Genomic DNA, 14,267 nt, shown 5'->3' on the forward strand with positions numbered 1-14,267 from the left:
GCTTTGGGGAAACTAAAGTAATGTCTCACTCACAGTCTGACCTATCCAGGTCCTTATTCAGTTTTCACTTGCTATAAAAGAGACCAAAAATTCCTTTTTTAAATTTCTTATTCAAATGTATCTAAGATCAATACCACTACTACAAGAGACCTTAAATACACATACATACATATTCAGACACACATTTCTGATTTTTCTTTCTTAAAAAGAAAGAAAATTTTATATGAGCTCCCTAGCATACAGTAATTATTATCAAAGCATATTAGTTTATTGTTAGTGATGAATGTACATTTCATGGAAAACTTCTCAAAGAGAAGACAGATAAAGAAAAGGCAGGCTTTTCACAAAATAGCATGTGATCCCTGATTTACCACAAACCTATTCTCATTCTGACTATATCAGGTACTGGGAAGCAACCATTAAGCTCATCCTACCTAAAAATCACCTCCTGTCAGTACAACTGTGTCAGGCATGCTCTATTCAGCCTCGGTAATGTCAAGGAAGCTGATTTTAAAGGTTTTGCAGTTTTTATTTCTGAACCAGTCTAAAATGACAAGATAAAACAAAACAGACTCAGCATGTCACCAAACTGGGTGACTATTCCCACAACCCTCTTTCCCCCAATTGGAGGAGAGAAGGTACAGCAGATACCACTCTTCAGCAGAGTGCCACCCCTACTAAGAGAAAGGAAAACATCCAAATGTGAGAGAGAATGCCAATGTCCCCCCTTCCCCCTATATTACAAGTTTTATATAACATACAAAAAAAGAAGTCATTACCTATGATTACCATATTTTTTCATTACTTAAGAGTACACATACATACAATAATTAACCTGGTACCAATGGTAACATTTGAGCAGTGTATAAGGCAGACATTACTGGCTTAATGTGACACATTCCAGAAGCTATGGAACATGTAATGAAAGGGGCACTGTTTTAATAGAAAAATATTGCTCCATGTTTGGCCGTGCATTGACTGGTAGCGGTTGGTAAAAGGAACACTGGCATGATTACAAAGCTCTTCCTGGCATGGGCTATATAGGTATTTTTACTGTAGAATAGACATGGGCCTCAGCCTTCCTTTGATTCTGGGCAGGAAAGCACAATGCCAGAGAAAGTGGTGGTGGGGGGAGAGGCAATTAGAAAGAGTGTTTCTTTTTTCTGTCCATTTAATTACAAGCACATAAGGACTGCATCTCTCCTTTATTAACTTTGATTTTATTACAAGAATTATCTATCCCAGTGTGACCCATGGAGTTAAACCACAGATGAAGTAGTCACTGTCCCTTGGGAAATTGCACATTATAGTTCTATTCTCTCTTTTGTTCTCACTCTCCTCTTTTATATTGTAACCACTTTCTTTTCGGGGCAGGGATAGGGAGTTGGCATGGTAATTCTGAATAAAAATACCTAACCTGTTCTGCACTAGTTGGGATATTACCAGATGCCTCCTGATCCTTGTAGATCCAAAGAAGTAAGAATACAGATATCACCAAGCCTGTCCCCCATGTCCCTACCCTTTCTCAGCAAAAGTAGAGCAGAAAGAAAAAGGCAGCTGTCTTGCCAACAAACACCCTGCTAAGGCCCCAAATCTACCGATTTCACAGAAAATCATTCTCTTAACGTACCATGACTTGACACCACTGCAGTGTCCCTAGACACAGAAGTAGCCACTGTGACCAGGATCACTCCTGTTGGTGTTTTGCTTGTCAGCAGCTCCCCACAACATTTCCCACCATTATACAGCATGTTATACCATGTGTGCAACAAGGAAGCCACAGAGCCCTAAGTCTGTGGGCTTTATTTATAACAGCCACCACCCTCCCCATCATGCACTGTGTAAAAGATCTTGTCCTCTCCATTCCTAAAGGCCCACTGAGAACAGCATGCTGCTCTCACATTTCACTGGATTGCTTTCCACTTTAGCTTACCCTAAACTTGGTCTCCATTATTTCCTTTTCTTCTCAATAGTGTCTCTTTACATTAAACTGATTAGTGGTTTACATAAGGCATTGTCATTTCAAATCTGTAAACATGGCGAACCCATTCTTTTCTTCCTAACAGCCTGGCTGCAAAGATATTTCTCTTTACAAACATGCTCATCCCTGCACACACTCTGGGGAATGCAGTGACTTACATGTGGGATGACTAGGATAACCCCATTTTGCTTGGCTTCCTCAGCGGCACAGGTCTTTCCTTGTCATCCCTTGCAAAGTTTCTATTCTTAAAATAAGAACTATCTTCCAGAATGACTTTCTTCACATCCAATATGCAAGCTTCTGTCCCTGCGCAGAGATGAGAGGGAGAGAACTAGGGATCTTCCCCAGCTCAGCTGATTCACAGACATCCTTATATGAAATGCATAGATGGAAGTGATCCGTTGGGAAGCTTTTGTTTTTTGGTCTACTGAAATCATGGGAACTTCTCATGCAGGCCTCTGAGGGACAGGAAGGATGAAAAGATAATGTCCATCTTCTGCCTAGAAACCACAGGGCCTTCACCTGGGGATTGGTGGTAAAGGAGGTACTCCACGTGTACCTGAAAATATGAACACAGTGCATGCATGTTAGCATACAAAGCTATCTCATGAAGAATGAAAACATATTTGCGGAAATTAATTTCTGGCATAAATGAAGTTTTCTGTGACATTAACCCACAGAACGGTCCTCTCACATTTGCTTGCAACATATAACAGGTAAAAGTAGAAACAACTGTGCAGGTTTCACACATTGCCCACCACCTGTGTGGTTAGTCCAGTTAATCCAGACAATTGGTAATGAAATCCTTGGGGAAGGGAGAGATACTAACAGTGAAAGCGTTTCTGATGTCATAATGAGTGATCATCTATAAACATACTGGATGGAGTGGTTCAGCATTAAAAACAGGCAGTGATGCTTCATTTAAAAGATGTTTGGAAAACTAACGTCATGAAGTTATTAGCTGGATGGGAGCATCTAAGGAAAGTGAAGAGACAGTGGGTAAAATTGAAAGGAGACATTGTGACAGCAACAAACATTTGTTAAGGAAAAAAATAAAAGTAAGAGAAAGAGGCCACTATGGTTTTCAAAAGAATTAACCAAAAAGGTAAGGGAGGGAAAAAAAGTAAGGGTTCATAAACTGCAAGGAAAGTAGTTAGGAAAGCAAAGCTGCAAATGGAAAAATAAAAAGGGGGTGGAAGAGAGGGGAACAAGAGGGTTTCTACTTAGTTAGTTTTTTTGGTTGTTTTTTGGGGAGGGTTAAGATACATTAGTGATAAGAAAGGCAAAAGTGGCATTTTGACTCAACGATGAAAGGAAGATATGTATTCAGTGCTCACTGAGAAAGGAGGGAAAAGGAGCACAACCACAGAAGATGGACACAAATTTGTCCATAAGCAACAATCACAAAAACTTTGCTCTCCTGTAGGCAGTTTTAACAATCTTATTTGGTTAACTTTTGTTAAATGCTCCTGGAGAATGTGGGCTTGATTTTTTATAGTCACTTAATTCTGAACAAATCCTGTGATATCACAGGAATTGAGGACTTTTCTTGAGAGCAGGGGAATGACTGCTGCTGAACTGTAAAAAAAGGTTTTTCAATCTGTTGATTTCTTGAAAATAGTAGTTGTAAACTTAGGCAGTGGAACACTTTTTTGTTTGGGGGGGGACTGCAAGCTCCGCCCCAGACCCTGCCCCCATAATAGTACTAATTGTAATACCATTTTTTCCATTCATTTTTCATATATACACACACACAATATAATCTTATTAACAATACATAATGGTTAACCACAAAATTAAACTACACAAAGCACACTGTACATATGCTTCTCAACATTCATTCCTACCAGAACACAGATAACCTCTATGCAAATACGGGACCACAAACTAACAGTACTAAAATATATATAAATATAAATATATATATATAGTAACCGGCAGCCTCAAGGCAATGGGTCTTGGGCCACCGGGACAAGAAAAGCTCTTGTGAGTCGCTGCGGACTGCACAAGGAAAAAAGATGAAGCGTTCAGAGAAAGAAACACCACCGCACCAGGAAAGTCCTTTCTCATGCAAACTTGAATTTATTCTTCCAAATCAAAATCAAACAAGCAATTTGTCAGGATGTTTCTGTGCATAAGAATAGTCCCAAAAATCAATAATGCAAAAAGATATAAGCAAACAGTCTCTGAGAGTATATCAGATAAAGATGGTCCAACTGTATACAACAAAAATCTTCCTTCCAGCAGAGCCGAGTCCACATTTAATTCATAGTTCATACATTTTTCAAAAGGAAAAAAAAACTTCAAAAATTCCAAAACAATCTTCAGGGCTGACAAACTCAGCCTAGGTCAGCGCAACAGCAATGGCCTTCTCAGTAGCTGACGTGCTGGTCAGACAGTGTGCTCTGTGTGGTAACAATCTGCCAATAATAGGCCCTCTATCCCACTACAATGAACACTGCCTGTGACTGAAACAGTCCTTCTTCCCCAACCAGGGAAAACTAAACTTCAAGAAAAACCAAAAACAAAATAAGTTCTTTCACAGTTCACTTAAGAGCTTCTCCACTCTTCAGCTATCACAGGGTTATCAAACATTTGTCAGCAATTTGGATAAGCCTGTCTTCAGGTACTCACACATGCAGAAACAGTTACTTGCTTTTAATACAGCACACTTCCATTGGTAGGACCTCATTTGGCAACTCAGCATTTGTCTCAGGGTCCAGCTCCATATCATGGGACTCCTCCAGCATACTAAGAAGCACTTCCTCTCCAGCCTCTGTCAGCTCCATGCATTCTGGAGGTTGACTGTTATCCAGAGCTCTCAGCCCTGAGCGATGTGGCCTGTCCTCTCCCTGTTCCTGCTGCTTCTGACTCTCTAATAGTTTAGTTCTTAGGGATAGCAGTCTGCAGCCCCGCCCCAAACCCTCAGGTGGACATGATTTCCGGGCAATTATCCTAGGATTGTGTGGGGGATGGGAACCCTGCACTTCTGCTCTCCCGCTCCCTCTACAGGTCAAGGAGGGAAAATCATCTACAGACTCAGATTGTGGTTTAAATGAGGCTATTTGTGTAGAGCCTGTTTTAGACCTGTGCACTGCTCTAGGCACACTCCTAGCAGGCATAGGCTGCATACCACAATATAAATATATATATATGAAACCCTAAGATTCAAGACTCTGCATGCAGTACAACCCCAAAGAAATAGAAACAAATGCATTTCTTCCTTAACAGTGCAAGAAAACAGAAGGGAGGTGGGACTGGAACCAGTGAAGGTAACTCGAAAGAACAAGTGCACCCTAAGCACAAATAAAAAAGCCAAAAACAGAAAACTATTGCTGTTGGGGGATTCCATCATCAAAGGCATTGATCTTGGAACACAAGGCAAGGAGACCAAAATAGTGAAATGTCTTCCAGGATCCTCAGCTACCAGGAGTTCCAGGCAAATACTGACTATAATTAAGGAAGAAACTAAGGATTTTAACACCGATGTTGTTATCCATCTGGGAACAAATCACCTGGCCAACAACTTCACACTTGAAGCACAGAAAGCTTTTTGGGAGCTTGGTGAGGGCTTGAAACCTTTTGTAAAGACTATAGCTTTTTCTGAAATACTGCCTGCATATGGAAAAGGAGAGCAAAGAGTAAAAAACCCACAAAGGACCTTAATAGATGGCTCAAAGCCTGGTGTCATCAAGAAGGCTTCAGGTACATAGGAGGATGGGGTAATACATGGAAGGTAAAGAAACTATATTGTACTGATGGGCTACATATTACTGCAGCAGGATAAAGAATCCTTGTGGAGAAGTTTAAACAATATGTTTCTAGGCATTTAAACTAGAAGGTGGGGGTGGTGTATGTATGAAGGACAATTATAGAGACCACCCCCAGCAAAAGACAAGATGTGATGGTAGTAAAGATTGCAATGTAAACAATATCAGCAACTCACTTCTTAGCATTGCAACGGAAAGTGAAACGAAACAAAAATCCATACGAAAAAGGAGATTACCGCTGAAAAATAGCTGGAAAGCGAAGACCACAAACGCTCGCAGTCTAAGCAATAAAGTTCATGGTCTGCAAGCCCTGATGTTAGATGCAGATCTTGATATTGTTGCGATCACAGAGACTTGGTTCAGTGAATCCCATGAATGGGATTCAATCATACTGGAATATAATCTTTTTAGGAAGGACAGAGATGGTCAAAAAGGTGAAGGAGTAGCTCTCTATGTAAAGATCGATATCCAAGCGACCGAAATGCAAGGGACCTGGGGAGAGGAAGAAGCGATATCCATCACTCTGAAAAGAGAAGATGGAACTTCTATCTACTTGGGTGTAGTTTACAGACCTCTGACTCAATCGCAGCAAATTGATAAGGATCTGATTGTGGATATCCAAAAGTTTGGAAGGAAAGAGGAGGTGCTGCTGCTGGGAGATATCCTAGAAGCTAATGGATTACAGGATCCGAGGCAACATGGCTTTACAAAAGGTACATCGTGCCAAACGAACCTGTTTGAATTTTTTGATTGGGTGACCAGAGAACTAGATCGAGGACATATGCTAGATGTGATTTACTTAGATTTCAACAAAGTCTTTGATATGGTTCCTCATAGGAGGCTCTTGAACAAACTTGAAGGACTGAAGTTGGGACCCAAAGTGGTGAACTGGATTAGAAACTGGCTGTCGGACAGACCCAGAGGGTGGTGGTTAATGGAAATCGCTCGGAGGAAGGAAAAGTAAGGAGCGGAGTCCCTCAGGGTTCAGTGCTGGGGCTGATTCTGTTCAATATGTTTGTGAGTGACACTGCTGAAGGGTTAGAAGGAAAAGTTTGCCTTTTTGCGGATGATAACAAGATTTGTAACAGAGTAGACACCGAAGAGGGAGTGGAAAATATGAAAAAAGATCTGCAAAAGTTAGAGGAATGGTCTAATATCTGGCAACTAAAATTCAATGCAAAGAAATGCAGAGTAATGCATTTGGGGATTAATAATCGGAAGGAACCGTATATGCTGGGAGGCAAGAGGCTGATATGCACGGACGGGGAGAGGGACCTTGGGGTGATAGTGTCTGAAGATCTAAAGGTGAAAAAACAGTGTGACAAGGCGGTGGCTGCTGCCAGAATGATGTTGGGCTGTATAAAGAGAGGCATAGCCAGTAGAAGGAAGAAGGTGTTGATGCCTCTGTATAGGTCGTTGGTGAGGCCCCCCTTGGAGTATTGTGTTCAGTTTTGGAGACCGTATCTGGCGAAGGACGTAAGAAGACTTGAAGCGGTCCAGAGGGTGACGAAAATGATAGGAGGTTTGCACCAGAAGACGTATGATGAGAGACTGGAAGCCCTGAATATGTATACCCTAGAAGAAAGGAGAGACAGGGGAGATATGATTCAGACATTCAAATACTTGAAAGGTATTAACATAGAACAAAATCTTTTCAAGAAAAAGGAAAATGGTAAAGCCAGAGGACATAATTTGAGGTTGAGGGGTGGTAGATTCAAGAGCAATGTTAAGAAACTCTACTTTATGGAGAGGGTGGAGGATGCCTGGGATATGTTTCCGAGAGAGATGGTGGAGAGGAAAATGGTGACAGTTCAAAAAAGCGTGGGATGAACACAGAGGATCTAGAATCAGAAAATAATAGTAAATATTGAAGAATTAAGGGTAGTACTGGGCAGACTTGCATGGTATGTGTCTGTATATGGCCTTTTGGTTGAGGATGGGCTAGGGAGGGCTTCAATGGCTGGGAGGGTGTGGATGGGCCACCTTATCCATTTGCTGGTTTTCTCTCCTTTACTTTCTGCCATACATCCATCTTTATATTAAACAGACTGACTTCAACGGAAGATACAGTCTACAGAAAGTGGTCAGTACATGTATAGTACACTCAGAGATATGAAATTCCCAAAAAAAGGAAGGCTTAAAGCCACCTTTACAATAAGAGCTCACCATCCAATCATTGCGATTAGTATATGTATGATCACTCTCTGAGACTAGATGGAACAATGTATCTGATGCTGATTCAATAAACAGTTTCAAAAATGTTTCAACAGACTGTCTTCTCAAAATCTACTTTTCCATGCCTTCCCTTCCCATCTATCCATGCGTACCATCTCCTCCCTTCTATTCATAAGAAGCATTTCTTTTTATCTCTACCTTGCCACACCCATTGCTTTGCACCATCTCCTTCCTCTGTCCCCCCTTTCCCTCCATCCCTATGCACCATCTCATACCTCTCCCATGGTCAGACATTTCTGTCTTCCCTCTTATATTGTCTTGCATCTTTCTCCTCTCCTTCCCATAACCTAGAATTTATCTCCTCTCCCATGGTCTGGCATCTCTCTCTCCTGCCCTCCCTCTTCCCGATGTCTAACATCTCTCTCCTCTCCTCCTCTGTGTCAAAGCAGCTCCTGACTGTGTAGCCTGACTTTACTACAGGAAGAGGCAGTCCAGAGCAGACCGCGAGTGATTTTCTTCACCTGCCGGCGCTCCAGCTGCCCTCTCCTGCTCCCCTGCCTTTTGAAAGGTGAAAAACTGCGAAATTTGCGGGGGATCCTGGAACAGAACCCCCCCGAATTTCATGGGAGTACTTTTTTATCTAAAACATTTAGAAATGATTAGACTTTTTTATTCTACAGTCATAAAAACTTGATAGGCTATCTCAAATTCAGCCACTCTAAATATCTAAAAGCTCTTTTGCCCGTCCATAATACAAAAATATTATCCATGAAACTAACCCATAACTGAACACATTGTGAAAAAGGATTGTTTTTCACCCACTTGTCTTCAAAATAACTCATGAAAAGATTTGCCATCGTGGCCCCCTGTTGTTACACCAGATGTTTGTTGAAAAATCTTGTTATAACAAAACAAACATTTTTTTTCATTGTAACAGCTGTTAATTTAATGAAAAAAAAGAAACCTGCTGAAATCCGTCTATTGTTAGGATGTTCTTTCTAGAGATCTTTGTATAAATATCCAGAGCTTCATCCTGTGGATAACAGTGTACAGAGAACTGACAGGTAACTGAGGCCAGCAGCGTGCCAGATTTTAAGAAAAGATGGGATTGGCATGTGGGATCTCTTCATGGAGGTAGTTAGGGGGTGGGCCATTAGTATGGGCAGACTAGATGGGCCATGGCCTTTTTCTGCCGTCATTTTCTATGTTTCTATCTAGAGTCAGCATATACGGTATGCTACATCAGCAACAGTTGACAATTTATTTAAAAAATGTGTTGAATCCTTAACATAAGAAAATGCAAGCTTAACTAAAGATCTCAAAAAACAGTCCACAAATAATGAAAGTTCTGACAATGAACCCCCCCCTGCTCGACAATATAGGTCATCCTGGTAGTTTATCTAAGGTATTGTGAATTTTTGGAAGTAAATAAATCAAAAGGGGTTTGTGGGTTAGAAATATTTAAAGAGACGGCACCAGTACCAATGTTGCATGCGGTTCAGAAGGTGCAGGCATTGACAGATGTCAAGGTGTTGGTGACCTTGATGTCTAGGTAAGCCTCAGAGGAGACACAAATTGTAGTGATGGCGACCTAGTTTTAGTGCACCTACACTTCAAGTTATCCAATGGGGTCGATACCTGGGATGAAGTTGTCTAGAGGGGGACAGGGGTCTGTGCTTCTTAGACTTTTAATGAACTTCCCCCAAAGGAGGCAGAACTGATGAATCAGAAGCAGCCTGAACTATGAATGTCAGCAGTACCATGTCGATGCTGAAGTGCAGGATGTAGAACGACGACGTCGGAATCAGCAGACATCCTCGATGTGCCCACAGAACTGAAAGGTTTTTCATATTGTAACTGTCCAATCTTCAGCAACCTCTTCTGCAGTTTAGAGCAGAGTTGGCATGAGTTATCACAATGCTCGGGACCCTGATGAGGGCACGGGGCTTTTCCCCACGTTTACACAACTACGGTCCCATTGGGACCTACCAGCCACGCATTTTTGGGCCTACTTGCAAGCCAGGCCTTAACGCGCAGGTGGGGTGAGCAATGGGCTCTCGGAAAGCTGGACACTCATTTGGTTCTCTTACCTTTTCAGATGAATACCCTAGCCACCTGGTATAGGCTCCTCAAAACTGCTCTCCCCTCCTCCTACCTGCCTAGGATTACGGCTCAGTGGTCTCATGATTTGGCCCTTGACTATAACGAAGCCCAATTTTTGGACCTTTTTACTAACCTTATTCAATTCACAGGATCTACGGATCTACGGGAGATGCAATTTAAGATCCTCCATCGGGCTTATATCTCTAGGGCTAGAGGACATGCCATGGGATTATGGGATGATGCTACCTGCTCTCATTGCCGGAGGGCCATAGGCACATATGTTTTTGGAATGCCCCCATTCGGCTCTGTGGCTCTAGGTTCTCCCTTTTCTTGATGGTCTACTTAGCCGGACAGTACCCAGGTCTTACGGTCTCTTGCTTTTGGGAGACTTGGGGGAGGTGTCCGCTGAGGGGTTTGTCACTCCATGCCAGAAGTTCTTATACACAGCACTCCTAGTGGTAAAAAAGATTTTGCTCTCCCACTGGGTGGAGGTGTCACTGGCCTCCTTTAGCCAGTGGCTCCATAAAATGTGGGAGCTAGCTACATTTGAACTCCAGACCTATGTGGCTCCTCATAGTAGCGATAAAAAACTGTATGTTTCACGTTGCAGCTGACTCCGCTGTCTCCATTGCCCTGCCTTAACCGGGTTCTTTTTGGATCTGGGAGGCCCACTTTTTGGGATTTCACCAAGCCGGCGGGGCTGGTGGCTCTCGGGCTCGGATGCTTGTTGTTTGTTTGAAGTGTGCTTGGGGTATGGATGTTGAGGTTTGTGTAGAATGCTTGTGATGGATAGTTATGTGAGGTGGATGGATGGGTGCATGTTGTGCGCGGGGTTTATACTTTTGAGAAAATGTTTTAGCAGTCCTCCTTATCTTTCGGGGATTGTTTTTGGTGCGCCTACTAGGACCCGTTTTGGCGGGGTTCTCCTCTTCTACTAGACTGCCTTTGTCTTTGTTTCAGGTGGCCGTTCCGATTGCACCTCTCCTGTTGTACGGCATTTGTATATATCAATGTTTTCTTCTTTTCATGTACCAGTTTTTTGGTCCTCTGCTTGGACCTTCTTGTTTGTATTGACTGCTTTCTCAATAAAAATTATTTTTTTTTAAAAAACAATGCTCGGGACCAAGGCACTGAACACACTAGTTATGCGGGTCTGTAACCAAAATGGTCTGTTGGCATCAAGTGCATCATTTGAAGACGCTTGGAGGTTTGAACATCGAGAGGAAGACTGCCAAAACAAGATCAAAAGACTCTATGGTTCAGCAAGGTCAAGTAGATCACAACCCAAAAAATGCTCAACACTCCCGGCTTGAAAACAGGCTGAGGAGAGCCCAAGGGCCCAAAAAAATTAAGTCAGTCAAAAAATGAAAAATTTCACCAGAACTAAAATAATAAAATTAAGAAAATAATAAAACAAAGAAAATATGAAGACAACAAAACAGTAAGGCAAAAAAAAAAAAGAAATTTTTTTACATGCTTAGAGAAACTTCAAAGAACAGCTTCTCAGTTCCACGGAAAACAGAGAACTGATGGTCTCACAAGAAGGCAGGAAGGCTCTGGTGCATGCACAGTATGGGTGGTCTTCAAAAAACTTAAAATAACAGTACTCTTTTTGACTGTCTGTACTGGTCTCCGTGGATGATGTCACCCACATGTGAGAATATACTACCTGCTTGTTCTCAAAATGAGTTGCATTCATATACATGAGTTATTTCCTTGCCAAAATGGGTCTATAATGTAAGTTGTAGCTCAGTAAATGGCAGTGAAGTGTTTTGTCCAAGCTGGTCACAGGATTCCAGTGGAAGCACTGGAATTTGAATCCTGGCTTCCCTGGTTCATAATCTTATTCTGTGACCACCAAGCTGCTTACATTTAAAGCTCCTGTCCTGTACCAAGAGGCACTAACACATATCTCAAAAACTGAGAAAGTGTTTGGCTGTATGTTGCCCTCAAATTCACCACAATCTGACTAAAAGCAGCCACTATTAAGTTACAAGTGACATCTCACCATGTCTTACCTCTGTCAATTTTGCTAGGATAAATTTTCTGAAAAGGTTTGTATTCCTCTGGGGCTGGAAAGTCCTCAACTGCGTGGAAAGAGTATTTTGATTCAAAATCATCTAAAGAAGACATAAAATGACAAGAATTTAAACAGTTTTCTTGTTTGGTTTGAGCAGGGGCACCTTGGGAGAACATGGGTCACAAGATAGTACAGATAAAAACAAGGAGGGTATTTGCTAATTAGCTGAGTGGTGGATGCAGTTCTAGGAAGCAAAAAGAAATTAAGGGTTCTTTCAAACAGTGGGGACGACGTTTCCACTTCCTTTGCACATATAACAGTTGTTCTCAACCTTTCTTCTGTAGTGACATATTTGACGACAACATGAGCTCCAGATTTCTCACTTCTCATGCAACTAAACATATATTAAAATTCTAGTGTCACCTCAGTAACAGGAACACAAAATCCCTCTACTGCCAGATACTGTGAAGCAACACAAAATCTTACAAATGTGCTACTCAGAAACTATATAGCAAAAAAATCTATGGACAGCAGACCTACAACACTTTCATTTGGGGCTGAAGACAGCTAGTTGGGGAAGCAGAAATAGAGACCAGTTATAGGGATTTCAAGAACCTGACTCAAGATTTTTGGTCTTCCCAGCTTGCAGGCACTGATGGTTCTAAAAGAAACAGAGGCTTGCTGTCTACACCAAATGTTTTGCGACATACCAACCACTTCTTGGGGAAATACAAGTATGTCCCGAGAACACTGGTTGAGAACCACTGACCTAGAGGGAACTATAATTCATATCTATGGTTTGGCTAGCGCTATACCTGCTGAGGGTGCTTTCCCCATGTTTAAATAAGTGCAAGTCAGCAAGAGTTACACCCAGAAGTTTTAAAACACACGGAAGAAGCAAGAAGACTCCAATACAATTTTAAACAGCTTCCTGCCCTCAATACTAATATTTGACAGAGCTGGGGATCATGGATTCTAGTCTTTCCACAGCATTACCACTCACCTAAGAATGATCTGACTGCAGATATTGGGTCTCTATGTCCATTCCTTATTGGGGGAGGGGGAGGAGGTGGTCCAGCTGGTGTCCTGGATGGGGGTAACGGGGGTTTCCCTCTGCTTGAGGCATCAGAGATCCCATGCATTCTGTACGGTGGAGGTGGGGGAGGGGCATCCCGGCCACCGTTTCGTACCATTGGTGGTGGGGGAGCTGGAGCTAAAAAGCAAGAAGATTATAGTCATTCCAAAACTGAGGAGAGAGACTGAGTCTCTATGCAGCATGAACTTCAAGCTACAAAGCTCCCCTCTTAACAAGGCTGTGCATAGTGGCGAGCACAAAGGAAATGTTTGCTTCCTAATACCAACTGATATTCATTCAATCCAGGGCATTAGGCAAATCTGTGGGACATTTCAAAGAATAATGGAGGAGCTCTGAAGACAAAAGTAGCATTAATATATAGAAAAGCTTTTACGATGGATCGAATGGATCTCTGGAACATATGATGGTATAAGATATTTGAATTTTTTTTTGTCTGCCAGCAGAGAGAACAGCTTTGAAATCTTACCTGTGCCACGGCCTGGTGGGTCTCGGGCTGGCGGAGGAGGTCTATTGGTTTGTGAAGATGGTGAAGCCAGATGTGGTGGGGGAGGAGCCAGTCCTCGGACAGGTCCCTGTGTCTTTATGTGCAAAGAATTGTTTCTCTGAGGCAGCTCTGGCACAGATTCATTAGTGGGGCTAGATGAACCATTGAGGGCACCAGGGGGCTGCCGATAAGGAGGGGGAGGAGGCGGCAAAGACTGATTCTGTGAGTTTGGTCCTGTCCTGGCATTGATTGGAGATGGAGGTGGCTTTACAGGAGGTGGAGCTGGAGGTCCATCCCTGCTGGATAGTGCTCTCTGTCCTGGAGTTGGTGGCAGTGGCTTCTCTCGGTTGTAAGATGGTATCTTAGCACTATGTGCAGGTGGAGGTGCATTGCCACGTCTTCCAGGAGGCGGTGGTGGAGGAGCAGAAGAGCTATGTTTCATGCCGGGGCTGCTGGCCGTGTTGGGCCGGGAAAGGTCAGGAAGTGAGGGTCGCTGCATTCGTGGAAGCTCAGGCGGTGAAGCTTGACTGCTATCAGAATCATCATGAGGTCGAATGCTGCTGGTCTGCACAGGAGGTTTTGGTGCTGCGGATCTAGTGCCAGGGAGCTGAAGGGTTTTACCTGCTGGGCTTTCTGTG

At 42.6% G+C, this 14,267-nt stretch overlaps 1 protein-coding gene across 3 annotated transcripts in view; it reads right to left on the bottom strand.

Moving 5' to 3' along the window:
• Positions 1-246: 246 nt before the first annotated feature.
• Positions 247-14,267, bottom strand: part of WIPF2 (WAS/WASL interacting protein family member 2) — a 67,140-nt gene continuing 53,119 nt past the window's right edge. For all 3 annotated transcript variants that reach the window (XM_033918239.1, XM_033918240.1, XM_033918241.1), the window contains 4 exons: positions 13,612-14,262; positions 13,053-13,262; positions 12,048-12,149; positions 247-2,540 (listed from right to left, as the gene is read on the bottom strand). In XM_033918239.1, coding sequence (XP_033774130.1) covers positions 2,500-2,540; positions 12,048-12,149; positions 13,053-13,262; positions 13,612-14,262 — 1,004 coding nt within the window. In that variant the 3' untranslated portion in view covers positions 247-2,499. The remainder of the gene's footprint in view (positions 2,541-12,047; positions 12,150-13,052; positions 13,263-13,611; positions 14,263-14,267) is intronic.

The sequence above is a fragment of the Geotrypetes seraphini genome, chromosome 13 (assembly GCF_902459505.1).
Source record: "Geotrypetes seraphini chromosome 13, aGeoSer1.1, whole genome shotgun sequence".
Classification (NCBI taxonomy): domain Eukaryota; kingdom Metazoa; phylum Chordata; class Amphibia; order Gymnophiona; family Dermophiidae; genus Geotrypetes; species Geotrypetes seraphini.